Source organism: Oncorhynchus clarkii, chromosome 6 (genome assembly GCF_045791955.1).
Source record: "Oncorhynchus clarkii lewisi isolate Uvic-CL-2024 chromosome 6, UVic_Ocla_1.0, whole genome shotgun sequence".
In the NCBI taxonomy this organism is placed as follows: Eukaryota; Metazoa; Chordata; class Actinopteri; order Salmoniformes; family Salmonidae; genus Oncorhynchus; species Oncorhynchus clarkii.
In genome coordinates this window covers 63750370-63767001 of record NC_092152.1, presented here as the reverse complement: position 1 = coordinate 63767001, position 16632 = coordinate 63750370, and the positions used below count along the sequence as shown (strand labels likewise).

General features: G+C 42.0%; 1 protein-coding gene across 1 annotated transcript in view; it reads right to left on the bottom strand.

Annotated features, from left to right (window-relative positions):
- The window catches only part of LOC139412175 (CUGBP Elav-like family member 3-B), a 163840-nt gene extending 147208 nt beyond the window's left edge, over positions 1-16632 (bottom strand). Inside the window, exon 1 of the mRNA XM_071158992.1 lies at positions 16383-16632. Coding sequence (XP_071015093.1) covers positions 16383-16632 — 250 coding nt within the window. The remainder of the gene's footprint in view (positions 1-16382) is intronic.

Genomic DNA, 16632 nt, shown 5'->3' with positions numbered 1-16632 from the left:
GATCACTTCCAGAGTGGTTTCCAGATCTAGCTGGAATCAAAATGGAAGTGATGAGAGCTCATTGTATAAGCCGGCACATTGACAACTCAGCCAGATCCCGAACCTTGATTTTCCAGGTGCTCCGATTCCCTGACCAAAACCGCATTCTGAAGGCACTAGGAAGAAGGCACTTGCTCAGATTACTTTCATAGACATAACATTGATGTTATATTTATTCAAGAGTCCCCCAAATATTTGCAAACAGTCATTATTATGTTGAAGCGTCATCCTCTGTTGATTCCAAAACTGTGGCTCCCTTGTTGTTATGAGACATAGTTTATCAGTGACTGTTCTGGAAAAATATGGTAGTGCAGTAGGATATCATAGCCTGAGCGTACGAAATTAATGTACAAAATTGAGTTACAATTGAGTTACAGCCTCAATTTGTAGGAGCATGGACTCTACAAGGTATTGAAAGCATTCCACGGGGATGCTGGCTCGTGTTGACTCCAATGCTTCCCACAGTTGTGTCAAGTTGGCTGAATGTCCTTTGGGTGGAGGACCATTCTTGATACACACTGGAAACTGTTGAGCATGAAAACTCCAGCAGCGTTGCAGTTCTTCACAAAGTAAAATCGGTGCTATTGCCACTTACTACCATACCCTGTTCAAAGGTACAGTCAAGTCAATTCACCCTCTGAATGGCACACATACAAATCCTTCTTTAACCTGTCTCCTCCCCTTCATCTACCCTGATTGAAATGGGGTGATCAAATAAGGGCTCATAGCTTTCACCTGGATTCACCTGGTCAGTCTTTCTCATGTAAAGAGCAGGTGTTTCTAATGTTTTGTACACTCAGTCTATATCAAAAATGTCATCTCAGGTAGGAAAATTGCTCCATCCCAGTATGATCCTACATTTTATGAGAATCTAACGGAGTTGCTGGCGAATGTTATTGATTCTTCTCTGATCGTAGGTGCGGATATGAATGCCGTTTCATCCGCTTTGGACTGCTCTGGCCACGAATCTCAAACAGCTCCCGCACCTGTGTCAGTGGCATTTAACAACTTGGTCAAGGATTTCAATCTCATCGATGTATTTAGATTTGGTCAATTCTACGTCTAGACAATTGAGTTTTTACTCTGCTAGACATACACTGAAAGTATGTGGACACCATTTCCGCCACACCCATTGCTGACAGGTGTATAAATAGACTACACAGCCATGCAACCTCCATAGACAAACATTGGCAGTAGAATGTCCTATACTGACGAGCTCAGTGACTGTCAACGTGGCACCGTCATAGGATGCCACCTTTCCAACAAGTCAGTTCATCACATTTTTGCCCTGATAGAGCTGCCCTGGTCAACTGTAAGTGCTGTTATTGTGAAGTGGAAATGTCTAGAAGCAACAACAGCTCAGCCGTGATGTGGTAGGCCACACAAGCTCACAGAACTGGACCGCCGAGTGCTGAGGCACGTAGCGTGTAAAAATTGTCTTTCCTCATATGCAACCGAGTTCCAAACTGCCTCTGGAAGCTACGTCAGCATAAGAACTGTTCATTGGGAGCTTTATGAAATTGATTGCCATGGCCGAGCAGCTGCACAAAAGCCTCTGGAGCAGTGGAAACGCGTTCTCTGTAGTGATGAATCAAGCTTCACCATCTGGCAGTCCGACGGACGAATCTAGATTTGGCAGATGCCAGGAGAATGCTCCCTGCCCAAATGCATAGTGCCCACTGTAAAGTTTGGTGGAGGAGGAATAATGGTCTGGGGCTGCTTTACATGGTTTGGGCTCGACCCCTTAGTTCCAGTGAAGGGAAATCTTAACACTAGAAATCTGTGTTTCCAACTTTGTGGCAACAGTTTGTGGAAGGCCCTTTCCTATTTCAGCATGACTATGACCCCGTGTACAAAGCGAAGTCCATACAGAAATGGTTTTTCGAGATCGGTGTGGAAGAACATGACTGGCCTGCACAGAGCCTTGAACTCAACACCATTGAACACCTTTGGGATGAATTGGAGCACCGACTGCGAGCCAGGCCTAATCGCCCAACATCAGTACCCGACCTCACTAATGCTCTTGTGGATGAATGGAAGCAAGTCCCCGCAGCAATGTTCCAACATCTAGTGGAAAACCTTCCCAGAAGAGTGGAGGCTGTTATAGCAGCAAAGGGGTGATCAACTCAATATTAATGTCCATGATTTTGGAATGAGATGTTCGACAAGCAGGTGTCCACATACCTTTGGCCATGTAGTGTAACTCCCACTCCAGAATAGATTATATTCTAGTTTCCCACACTGCATACTCAGATACTCATAATGCAACTATTTGAAAAATAACTAGATGTTTATCTAACACAGAATGATGGGTCTGTTGAAGATGCCCATATCCTATGGAAGTCTATAAAGGGATTTATCAGGAACTTGTCAGTGTCATTTGTGTCTCACCTTAATAAAACCATAATGACAACAATTAACAAACTAGAAACATGTTTGGCTAATCTGGAATGAGAACAACAAAACTCTTACTCTGAGGACAAAAAGAAAATAATAGATGCAGTTAAATTAGAATGTAATTCTTTGCTCAGACACAGGGCAGAATTCTTAATTCATCCAATCAGACATAACTATTATTTTAATGGGGCTAAACCAAGTCCTCTTTTAGCAATGAGACTCAGAAGCAGTGAGAAATACTCTAGTGTTACAGATATGAAAGCACAGAATGGCTTGTTAACTAATCCTTTGGAAATCAATGCAGATTTTGGTTCTTTTTAGCTGAATACTCTATGCCAGGAGTATTCAACTCTTACCCTATGAGGTTCAGAGCCTGCTGGTTTTCTGTTCTACCTGATCATTAATTGCACCCACCTGGTGTCCAATGTCTAAATCAGTCCCTAATTAGAGGGGAACAATGAAACTACCTGGTGTAACTGGCTTCGAGGTCCAGAGTTGAGTTTGAGGGCTCGATAAATCTGATATTACTGAACGGTGTTGGCACTAAGAGCGGATATTCCTTACCTTTCCAACGAAGAATCACAATCCCTTGGGGATCCCATTTCATTGGATGAACTTAAACAGGCACTAACAAATATGAAAAAAGGCCAATCCCAGAATTCTACCTTGCCTTTTGGGATAAATTAGGTCTATTTTTTACATGATTAGATTCTGACTTCTGTTGACAAGGGATCTTTTCACAATGATGTAAACTCTGCAATGATTGCGGTACTTCCGAAGCCCAATAAAGATCACACTCTAATGGGTAACTCAATCGACCTTTGTCGTTGTTGTGCTCGGGAAGTTAAATTGTATGCTAGTGTTCTCTCAGCACGTTTAGAGTCCAGTGTGACGACACTAGTGCATCACGATCAGACAGGGTTTATTAAAACTCGACTAGCCTTAGGTAATGTGTGTCGTTTATTACATGTTGTTCATGCCACTAATAAAAAAAACATGCCCCTAATAAAAAAAACATGAGCTAGCGCACACCCAGAATAATAGTTTGTGTGGAGGTGCTGACTAACGCCGAATAAATTATAAACTATCAAAATAAAGAAAGTCGCACACTCCATATATAATCTCCCAGCAATTTAATGGGTATTTACCAACGTTTCGGCATCACTGTGCCTTCCTCGGGGTAATGTCATGAATACTTGAACCAGGTTATGTAGACACACAGTGCAATTCATGTAACCAATGACAGTGGTGAGGGGTGTGTCAGAATTATTAAGTGAATTAAAATTAATTAGTGAAACTGTTAAACAATATCATATGGCATATTAAATATATTACGCTATTGTTATCATATAGAAACATAATGAAATATTGTGCATCAACATACATTATTGTTTCATTCAATTTCACATAATAATTTCATATTTCATTTTTGTTACATGTAATCTTTTGGTTCAACCTTAATATATAAGGAACATCATCAACTGGGGGAACATATTAGGTGTAGGCTAATAAGCTGTAAAAAAAATAAATAAATAAATGTATAAGACTTTAGATAGGATCTCCAGTAAGCCTCTCTTTGTAGTAGTAGGATCTCCATGTTACCTCCTCTCCTTGGTAGAACAACATGCTCAATGCCTGTGTATTTGAGGGAGGAGATGGGATGGTTAGCTTCAACAAAGTGAGCTGCTACTGGATAGTCAATGTTCTTGCACCTGATTTTGCTGCGGTGTTCAGCTATGCGTTGTTTTAATTGTCTTTTCATATGTCCTACGTAGGCTTTTCCACATGAACAGGTGATGAGATAGAATACTCCCTTCGTCTTGCATGAGATGATACCCCTAACAGGGATCTTTCGACCTGTATGTGTCTGAAGAAAGATGTTTTTATAGTGCTATTGCACTGTGTACATGAGCCACATTTGTAGGTCCCATTTGGGATAGGTTCATGCCACTAATGACATTAGATCTCCATGTACCGTTCTCTCCTTGGATGCTGAGAAGGCGTTTGATAGGTCAGAGTAGGATTTTCTATGGTCGGTATTAAGCGATTTAATTTAGGAACCAAGTTTATCAGCATGATTCAAGTTTTATATGCAAATCTTTCTGCCATGGTGACCACAGGGGGCAATCCCCGTATCCAGAAGCTGTCGCCAAGGATGCCCAATCTCGCCTTTGCTCTTCGCCCTTTCCATCGAACTGCTAACACAGAAAATCAGACAGCACCTTTCCTTACATAGGGATGGCATACTTCTGTACACTGATAATGCTGTCTCATAATTACCACATACTCTCTACATTTGATGATTATAGCACCCTCACCCTACAAAATTAATTGGACAAAATCAGCTATGATGTCATTAAGCTTAGGACTCACTCTGTCAATGGTACCCAAACACATCCCATTGGTAAAGAGCTTTAAATTGTTTTTTTTATATTGTTTTTTAAATATTTTTATTTCACCTTTATTTAACCAGGTAGGCAAGTTGAGAACAAGTTCTCATTGACAACTGCGACCTGGCCAAGATAAAGCAAAACAGTGTGACACAAACAACGCAGAGCTACACATGGGATAAACAAAAGTACAGTCAATAACACAATAGAAAAGTCTATATACCGTGTTTGCAAATGTAGTAAGATTAGGGAGGTAAAGCAATAAATAGGCCATAGTGGCGAAATAATTACAATTGAGCATTTCAACACTGGAGTGATAGATATGCAGAAGATGTGCAACTGGAGACACTGGGGTGCAAAGGAGCAAAAAATAAATAACAATGTGGGGATGAGGTAGTTGGGTGGGCTATTTACTGATGGGCTGTGTACAGGTGCAATGGTCGGTAAGCTGCTCTGACAGATGATGCTTAAATATCTGGGTATACTGTATAGATATTTTCCTCAAAACATGGCATTAAATCATTTCCAAATATATGTGAGTAGAAGAGTACCTTTCTAAATTTTTACAGCTTCCTAACTCTCTACAAGCTAAAATAACCATCATTAAGATGAATATTCTTCCCCAAATTAACTTTTTCTCTGCAATGATTACACTAGCTCCACCAAAGAAATAATTGGACAATATCTTGTCTTTAGTCTCTCAATTTGTATGGAAAGGTAAGTGACCTCGAATTAAACTATCCACTATGCATCGTGACAAGGGAGATGGCGGGCTTTCTCTGCCTAACTTTAGTTTCTAGTTGTATTAGTCGTATGTGTCGTATCGTCCAACTAAATGCTTACTGGCAGGTTCCTTCTCGACAATGCAACAACAATATGAAATAATACAAGATAAGAAACTGAACATAAAGTAAATGGCTCAGTAGAATAGAAGTTTGTTTTACTTTTGGGCTTTTGTGCTATGCCCCCTTTCAGCATGATTTGATTAAAATGCTTTAATGTCCTGGAGACTATGGAAGAGAATTTGGCTTTACCACCCAGACTTCTGGATCTTGTCTATTCTGCAGTACCATTAAAACAAGCCAAGTTATGTTTTGAACCACTAATTTCCTTTGTTGTGCTTTGTGCTAAATATAAAAAGAATTCTAACACAATACACAAGTGGTATGCTCAGTCACCAAATTTCTACAATCATTCCCTTCTTTCTGGCGGTATCCCCTTATCATTCACCCCTATAGGAGAATAGGGGTGTTCATGTTTGGATGTACTATTTAGAGATGAAGGTTTACAAGCCTTTGATGATCTTCTTTATTTTATCTATGTTTAAGATCAGCAATGCGGGCGTATGGTGTCTACCAACAATGGCTGTGCATAGGCCTTCAGCACATTTTGTTTCAGCAACGTGACATCCCCTCCCTCAGACCAAGAGACAGGCCCCCCCCCCCCAACAACATGAACTACATAGAATATTCCATGTCTACTAACTCAAAGGGTTTGATCTGTATACGGTTATGTTAGTTGCAGCTTACAAATCAGTACCATTTAAGAATCAAGGGATTAGCAAACTATCTACTTTCGATTATCCTATTTGTTGGGATACTGCATGGGAGGACTTAGGGGGTTCATCTAAGAATCCCAATCATGAGCGGAAACACTTTAATTTCACATACAGGGTACACCGTCCACCAAGAAAATGTAATTTAATGAAAATCATAACCTCTCCTCTGTGTGATCTATGTAACCAAGGTGCCTTGGGCTCACAGGAGGTTGGTGCCACCTTAATTGGGGAGGATGGGCTTGTGGTAATGGCTGGAGCGGAATCAGTGGAATGGTATCACATATATCAAACACATGGTTTGATGCCATTCCATTCGCTCCGTTCCAGCCATTATTATGAGCCGTCCTCCCCTCAACAGCCTCCTCTGCTTGGGCTCCTTTACGCATATGTACTGAGAGGGGCAAGGGTGTGGAGAAATTTTGGGAAGAGGTATCCTCTGTCTTATCTGGCGTACTTGATATGACTATACCTTGTTCCCCCAAACTGTTATCACTTAATGATAATTCCCCACTTATCATGTCATTACAGAAAATACGTATCATGTTGTCAGGTTTGACAGCAGCTAAAAAGATATTGGCACTAAGATGGCAACCTCCACATTCTTTGGCTATGTCCCATTGGATCCGCCCTTTTGTAGATATAATTTATTTACAACTATCCACTGCTAGGATCCATGGGGCTAGCCAAGAAACAATTGACAGCTGGTTATCTGCAGCTGAAACCATCAAACTACTATAGTGCATATATTTCCCAACAGATTGCCTGTTACTTGTTCATTTTCGGTCTCATGTGCAAAAGTGTACCCCGCTGATTTTATCACAATTGCTTGATTTAGTTTTTAATTTCATGGAGATCAGGTTGGGTGGGTTGGGGTGGTCGCCAGGAGGGGATGGATGGTGGGTTGATGCAGTTGGGTGGCCGATATATGTGTGCATAGGCTATGTGGTCTATTCTACTGTAATTATGTAACCATTCCTGCTGCTTTTTGTTATTGTCTTTGTTCCTTTGAAAATAAATAAAATGTTGATCCCAAAAAAAGGAATAGGAGTCAATAAATGAAAAATACAGATTTTGTAATAAGGAATAGGCTTTTATTTCTACTGTGTCTACTGTTAACTTGTAAATGTTAATTACAGTACAAAAACATGGCTGTCATTTAGGCATTTTTAAATTACAGTAAATTGTGTTTACTTGCATCAGGTATCTGTATCTGTAATTGACAAAACAACAAAACAAATTGCAAGTCATTCATTAACATTGGTATCATGTTCAATGAAAATTGCTGAAAATTGCTATTCTTGGATTGCTTCTTTCTTAGACGTCTGATGCAGCAATGTTCTTCTGAAAACTATTACAAACTCATTTCCAGAAAGATAAACTTGCCTGCCTCAGCATAAGTGCTTCAATTCTCTAAATTAAAATAGTCAACTGAACCCAGCAACTGTGGGGTGTCTGTCTTTTATAGGCAGTGAGACGGTGAGAAGCAGAAACAGCAGCTACATCACTGTACACGGCCATGTTTGGTCCAGGGTAACAAAGACCTTCAGCTCGAATCGTTGCCCAATAGAACTGTGGCAGCATTCAACTGTGTGTGGGTATCTTATCTATTTTCATGCAGTAAAATAGGGCCCTGTTTCCCTCACACACTCCCTATCTAATGATCAGAGAGGTCATCTGTGGACTGGCCTACACCTGTCATTCAACTGAGTACCTGCCAATCACTGTCACCCACCTGCTCCGTCACTGTGTGATTCATGTAAAGGTAGAACCAGCTGCCTGACCATGAGACTGCACATCTCACAGCAGTGCACTACACTCTAAACTAATGGCCACGTCTTAGAGCACAGACATGTTCCTGAAAGAGCAGTGGATTACAGGCAGTTATTAAAAGACTGTTAGGATGGTTTGCTCTTCTAGCTCTTTGATTCACATTTGTAATGATGAGGCTTTTGGTTGAAAGAATGTTTCAGAGTTATAGTCCTTCTCTCTCTCTCATGCTTTGCCATTTAAATGCTCTTGTGGATTTTAAAGTGAAATTGTCAAAGGCATTTGTAGCCAATTATACACTCTGGCCTGCCTGTTGGGGAGGGGAGAATGAATGACAAACCTAAATTACTCTTAGCATCTCATCTCCCTAGCTGCATGTGGTGGGGCTCCACAGAGTGCCATCCACCTCTCTGAGCTGCTGGAGAAGGAAGGAGCGAGTGATAGATAACGCTACTCAAGCAGAAGATTTGCCCCCCACCCATATCCAGCATGTCTGAACAATGGATGTGTTCCCAGACTGACACTAACCATTATGATAATGTGGGGCTCATAGGGAATGATTGATGCTAAGGCAGGTCAAGTAGCTGGACCTGGACAATGGCACTGCCACTCAAATACACTACCTGTATCCCATCCAATAGTGTCAAACACTGCATAGACTACACTGTCCTGTCGCAATAGACTACACTGTCCAGTCCCTACTCCCTATAGCATCCACAGGATTCACCCCATGACCAAAACATCGAATCACGAACAAATCCCCTTAACAAATTGCAGATATAAGATATGGTCACAAAAATGAATATACAGTCAAACATTTAAATGAAATGTGCAGATGTTTTCACCGCATTAACATTTGGGAAATGCATATACACATAAATGGACCTTGAGGAATTCAAAAGAAATTCACATTAGGCACTAGAGAAATTCAAAAAGCCCAGAGTCAGTATTCATGACACACAGAACTGTTCAGGTTGATACACCGCAATCCACATGCATAATTCATGAGTAACAACATTATACCCCCCCGAATCATGAGTAACAACATTATACCTCCCCAAATCATGAAATTTTCATAGATCCAAAATGATGGTGCAACCCTGTGTTATATCACTCTGAGTATGAATGGTGTAGCAGAAGATGATCCATTAATTGAATAATTAATTCATCATTAAGTCTAGACGGTGATGACACACTCCTTAACCACCTGAGGCATTTCAATGACATGTCTCTTGGTCTGAGGGAGGGGATGTCACGTTGCTGAAACAAAATGTGCTGAAGGCCTATGCACAGCCATTGTCGGTAGACTTCTACAATGATATAGGCCTGCTAAAATAGCCTACTATGCTTGCTAAGTCTTGGTTATGTGACAGGGTTATGGTTCAATATAGCCTGTGGCCTATTTGAATGCAACACACATTTAGTTGAATGTGACAGAGACATAAGAATAGGATACTTGTTTGCTCTTATTTTAATAGGTCTTTATCAATAAAATGTCCCAATAAGGTGCAGAGCGTTCAATTTGCATGCTGGGGGGCAAGGACACCCGCAGCTCCACAAAAATGATTGACAACCATGTGCCATTATCACGCCTGCTTCCGCTCTCCCTCCCTGGCGCTCGAGGGCGCCAGGCTGCCCGGCATTACGCACTCCTGCCACCATCATTATGCAAACCTGCTTCTCTCGTCACGCGCATCAGTGATTCATAGGACTCACCTGGACTCAATCACCTTTGTATTTCCTCCCCTATATCTGTCTGCTCCCCAGCTCTGTTCCGCGCTTCTGCATTGATTGTCGTATGTCTCTGTACTACCCTGCTCTGACGCTGTTCCTGTCCTGTTCCCTGTCTGTTTAAATTAAATGCTCACTCTCCGCACCTGCTTTTCATCTCCAGCGTCGGTTCTTACAGAATGCTGAAGCCATCAAATGAAGCATCAAGGAGTGCTGGCGTTTCGGTTGGTGGTGACGTCGGGTCCGGGGGCTGCAGCCAAGGGAACCGGGGTTGCCTCAGCTGGCTCGTCGGGCTTCCACGCCCTAGCTGGCTCGAGAGGTCTCCTTGCCCCGGTTGGCTCGGCCATCCCACGTCAGGCCTCCGCTACATCGTCAGGGTCCAACGCCTCAGCCGGCTCATCAGGCTCCCACGTCCCAGCGGGATCATCAGGCTGTCAGGCCTCGACTGGATCGTCAGGCTCTTACGCCTCAGCCGGCCCATCAGGCTCCCACGTCCCAGCGGGATCATCAGGCTGTCAGGCCTCGACTGGATCGTCAGGCTCTTACGCCTCAGCCGGCCCATCAGGCTCCCACGTCCCAGCGGGATCATCAGGCTGTCAGGCCTCGACTGGATCATCAGGCTCCAACGCCTCAGCCGGCCCATCAGGCTCCCACGTCCCAGCGGGATCATCAGGCTGTCAGGCCTCGACTGGATCGTCAGGCTCTTATGCCTCAGCCGGTTCGCCAGGCTCCTACGCCTGTGCCGTTTCGTCGGGCTTCTACGCCCCAGACGGCTGGTCCAGCACCCATGCCTCGGCAGGCCCGTCAGACTAGACCAGGTGGGATGAAGGGTGACACCCCTAGAGGGGTGGGTACTGTCACGCCTGCTCCCGCTCTTCCTCCCTGGCTGCCCTGCATTACGCACTCCTGCCACCATCATTACGCACACCTGCTTCCCTCGTCACAGGTATCAGCGATTAATTGCACTCACCTGCACTCAATCACTTGTGCTATTTCCTCCCCTATATTTGTCTGTTCCCCGCTTCAGCATTATTTGTCATATGTCTTTGTATTTCCTGGTTCTGACGCTGTTCCTGTCCTGTTCCATGTCTGTGCAAGATTAAACATTCACTCTCCGTACCTGCTTCTCACCTCCAGCGTCGGCTCTTACAGCCGTTTTCAAGGGATTGCTAAATAAATGTGAACTGTGAGCATATATTGTGAGCATAGTCCGAACTACACATTTTCGATAATTCCATACAACACAATTGTGCACATTTAGCTCTATCAGAGTTATACAGCATGCTCTTCGTGGGCTCTCCCTGTCAAACAGCAGAAGGCTGCACTTGCCGATGTACTGTTAGCTGATAATGTTTACTTTGCAAGCTACTGCCAGAAACTTGGCTAACATGTGAAGTTGGCTAACATCCCCGTTTCAACATTGTTTTCAAGCCTGTTTAATCACGATTGCTGCTGACAGACATGATAGGCTACATTGATTGATGGACCATGTCAAATTGGCTAGCAGGTTAATAACAGATCACGTTAATATGGCTAGTTAACAAGTTAACTTTCAGGGGATAAATTATATGGCTGTATATCCAAATATTGTTTGATGTGCTTGCCATCTATAGTGGTGATGACATTAGTCCGACTGACAACTTTGTCAAACTCTTTCCAAAAGCATAATCTCTGATGACACACTGTTTGTTTGCTTAGCTAGCTACATGCCAAATGGATAGTCTAGCCTCACGTATCTGAAATGACATCATCAATTGATGTTTACTGAGCATAAAAAGCATGCAGTTACTTGCTGTATAACTCTGATGATAGAGTTAAATGTGGAATAATTGGAAATGTGTCGTTCTGACTATACTCTTCAAGAGGTGATGATATTAAAACCAAATAGTTATAACATTTATTTAACAATCCCTTGAAAACGGCATACAGTTGTCAATGGTTTTAGCGGAGTTGGATGTCTCCTTGACCCCTAGAAGTCAAATCGAACTCTCTGCACCGTATTGTGATGTTTTATTGAAAACAACCTATAGCAGGTAGTGCTGAGCAATCAACTCAAATGTCGGTTATTGTCAATATGTCAATATTTAAAAAACTAATTGACCAACATCGGTTCAATTATTTGAATTCCATTTCGTTCTGTTTTTTTCTGTGAGCTCAATGCCCAGAGAATTCAGATCAAGCCCAAACTGTGTGATGTAGTAGGGAGCTGTAGTTTCCAACAGGCCAATATTATACCTAGTTTAGTGCAGAAAACGTGGTAATTAATTACAATGACCATAATCCATTGCACGCCCACTTGTCCGGTCTGTTTGGTGGCAGACACACGAAGAGGGAGAGGGAGTTGGAGAGGGAGAGGGAAAGAAGAGACAGAAGAATGCACAATTGAGAGGATAGAGAGCAGTTGCTTCACAAGGTATCTCTACCTGAAAATACATAATCTACGTGATTGCTAGTTGGTATTCAACAGTAAAACTATGCATTATTTACTTTGAAGAACTACTAAAATAGTGATTTTGGCAGACAGCATAGGCAGCAGCTCTATAGAGAAGAGATGACTTGGAAATTCAACTAAAACAAATGTAATATAGACAACTTTTATTAAAGTAAAGTAATATGAATAAACAAGGGTTAATAAGCTATAAGCGGAAATGGGCAGTAACTACCATGATGGGACTTTAGTTCATTGTTGTGTTGTGTGTTGTTACAGACTTTAACCCACATCATGTATATTGCATTTAATGTTTTAACAAATGATCTGAACTGAAATCTAAAACCATGATTATTGTTTAATAATCTAACCAAAACCGAACCGACCTCAAAAAGCACCAATCACTCAGCACTAATAACAGGCGTCTACATATTTTTCCACCAAGTTGTCGGCTCCATCATAGGCAGCTCTCAGTGAAAGACGAAGTCTAGATGTGCCGACAGATGTGCCTAAATATACGCTGAGTGTATAAAACATTAGGAACACCTTCCTAATGTTCAGTTGCAACCCTTTTTGCCCTCAGAACAGCCTCAATTCATCGGGGCGTGGACTCTACAAGGTGTCGAAAGCGTTCCACAGGGATGCTGGCCCATGTTGACTTCAATGCTTGCCACAGTTGTGTCAAGTTAGCTGGACATCCTTTGGATGGTGGACCATTCTTGATACACACGGGGAACTGTTGAGCGTGAAAAACCCAGCAGAGTTGCAGTTCTTCACAAAATAAAACCGGTGCGCCTGGCACCTACTACCATACCCCGTTCAAAGGTACTTAGAATCTTTTGTCTTGCCCATTCACCCTCTGAATGGCACACATACACAATTCATGTTGCAATTGTCTAAAGGCTTAAAAATCCCTCTTTAAGCTGGATCCTCCCCTTCATCTACACTGATTGAAGTGGATTTAATATGTGACATCAATAAGGGATCATCATTCAGTCTATGTCATGGAAAGTGCAGGTGTTCTTAATGTTTTGTTTACTCAGTGTATTTGCATGATTTGAGTGTAGGCTACTGTAAGCTATTACAGCTAACTAACCTGCGGACCAAAATAAATGTACACATACATTTATTCAATCATTGCATCCACACTGCTCACGCGCATTAACGAGTATATGCGTAGCCAGGCTCTAAAATAGAACTTGGTTCTATTTCTGATGCTTGACGCGCTGCAAGGTCCCGCCTCTCCCACCTCCTCATTCGTTTTTAGGAGCATATACCCACATGGGTGATTGAATAATGAACTGAGGTCCACACTCCAGTCCAGTTGGTGGTGGTAATGCACCTTAAAGTTGGTTGCCAACCGCCATATAAAGTCCAAAGAAGAAGAAGCCCGAAGGAGGAGAGATTACTAGAAGCTAACTCAGTTTACTCTTTTAACTGAGGATTTATTGTCAGAGTAGAGGACCTCGTGCATTTCAAGTAAAATAACAACCCAATGTTAATATCCCAGGACAAATTAGCTAGCAAAGGCAAGCTAGCTAGCTAAATTGCAATGAATGTGTAATGCTTTTCGACCTGTCCCCAAATTAATATAGTTCGTTTCAGAGTTTGTTTTGACATTTCAACCTGCGTGTCCTGATCGCATCTGGTGTGGGTAGACAAAATCAAAATGTATGTGGTGGCGCACGTGGACGCACTGGCGTGCCAGGTGTAGTCAGCATGTAAGACTTCATTCACGATTTACAGTTGCATTTGGTTATATTTTGCCTATTGTAAGTTTACCAATACCTTAAGTATTTCCGTATACATAGCCTACTAGGATGAAGAGGAAATTCAGCAACTCTTGGAGGGCAGTGGAAGTTGATAAAAGAGTTTATGTGAAAGTAATGTGGGTTTTATACATTTCAAAACGCCCTTCTATGAGCCCAAAGACCAATCAAAATTGGAATACGAAACAAACATAGACTGACCAATAGGCTAGATTACGATTATGGAGGATTAAATTATTGTAAATGCAAATCACAAATGTATTTAAAAAGTCTTAAATCAAATAGTTTTTATTTCAAGGAAGTACTATTTTATTTGAAGTCGGGCTTTTTTTGTAAAGCATTTTTCCCAAAAAACGGAATCAGCCATTGCTTAGGACCTTTGCAAGCCTATTTTAAAGTAAAAACTATAGAATCTATAGAAAAATATTTTACACATGCCTTTCTGTAGGGAACATTTAAAGCTTTTGGCATATATCACAGGTGAGAAGACCATATGAGGGGGAAAACTCCTCCATAAAATGTATTAATGAAAGCCAACTCCCGCGCACTCCCAATGTGACTTTGAGTCGGTGGGTAGTAATGCATAATATGTCCTAAATTATAGGCTACTAGTACACAGGAGTGGCCTCGGCGGATGCTGATTTGACTGGGCAGACAGTTTGGCTTGTGAACAGGAGTATCTTTCTTTAAGCAAACAGCCCTGGAGCTTTGACATTCATGGAGTTCGAGGACAGGCAGACGTAGAAAACACACGCATCGAGAATATTGTTTTAAACGATCATCATGTTCCAGAGAGAAACGCGGGGTGTGTGGGTCCAGCATCAGTGACTGATAACTCACGGAACAGGTGGCGCACAGAGACCTTCAGGGCACAGGGTAAAGGGAGATCCGGGAGCAGGACACTGCTGGGCGGGCCGCTAATTTCTGCATTTCTGTGTCACGATTCCCTCTCTGTCTCTTGGCGGCTTGTAGGCTCTTTAACAATATGACCTATTAATGTAAACTAGTAGCTTTAATTATATACTGCACTATATGATTTAGCTGGCACTGGTCCCACGACGAACCCAGCGCTGTACCTGTATCGCAGTGATTAGTGGAAGCGCGCTCTTCTGGAGAAGAGATTAGTAAAATCATTAGAAGAGAGACTTTTATTATAACTTTGCACACATATTTAAATGTCACCCCACATAACGAAATTATACACATTATATAACTAGGCTATATAAGGCCTGTTTTTAGTAATAACACACATATTATTTAAAATAAAATAATGAATCAATACTAATACTACTGCTAATAATAATTATAATAATAATATTACGTATCCTTTAAGTTACTTTTTAGTATTTGCTTTCGTTATTTCTATAACACTATCATTTAAATAGACAACCACCTCGATTCTAAGACATAGCCTATACTTCACAGGACATTGGGATATTATGTTGATATAGGCCACCGGCAGACAATATTGTCAAACAATAAGCGGCTAAATGTACGGCGTTGTAATATTAATTCAGAAGTGAAATAGAAGGACACCATCTGGATAATCAATCACATTTAGTCTGTAGTCTACGCTATGAAATAATGACATAAGAGTATCGCTCCTGATCATTGTGGACAATGAGGTGAGCCGGTCGGTGAAAGAGCACGAGAGAGAGACCCCATGCTGTTCCCATGCCTCTGCTATGCCACATTGGTTGCTTTTTATTTCCTGGGCCCCGCCCCCTGAACTAGCCTACACTACAATACATGGCAGTGATCTAAACAGTTATTTTGGTCTCTTAATTACGTCTAAAACGTATACATTAGCCTTCTCAAAATGCCACATCAGCATCGTCACACAGCCCTAATAACTAACATCTAATTCCCAGTGGTGATTTCCGTCCTCCTCCTTCCGGAGCATCTTTTAGCCTATCTGTCTATGACGATCTAACTATCAGGCACGGTGAAGCAAACAGACATTCCTTGTCCCACCCCTTAACTAGGAGCCCAGCACATGAGCGTAAATGTAAACATACACAGACATAGGCTACAAAACAGTAGTATCCTAGCGGATGTGGGGTTGACACTTTGACAATTAACCGCGCGCACTCATTCGCACACGTGTGTGTGTGTGTTTCTGTGTGTGTGTAAAGCAACAACGTACTGCTTTGCAGGAAACTCCCACATGCCACAAACATCTACAATAATTACACTTTTTTATGCTCTCATTAGAGCCTCGAATGCTTTAAAAAATATATACAGGTTTTGAAAAGGGTGTTGCTGCGTGCATACAGAAGCAAAGAAATGATACCAGAACCGACCTTTATGCATTCCAGTAAACCTGTCTTTCAGCACAGTGAGTTCGTATATCTTTCCGAATTCCTCAAAAAGGGGCTTCAGATCTTTCTCCTCCAGGTTTCTGGGAATCTGTCCGATAAACAGCTTGATGGCGTCGTGGTCCTTCATTGGAATGGTGTTCTGACCGATCATGAGTCCGTTCATCCTGCCGGCGCTGTTCGTGGTGCTGAATCCATTCTCTTGCTGCACTCCGTTTGCAGTGACTGTAGCCAT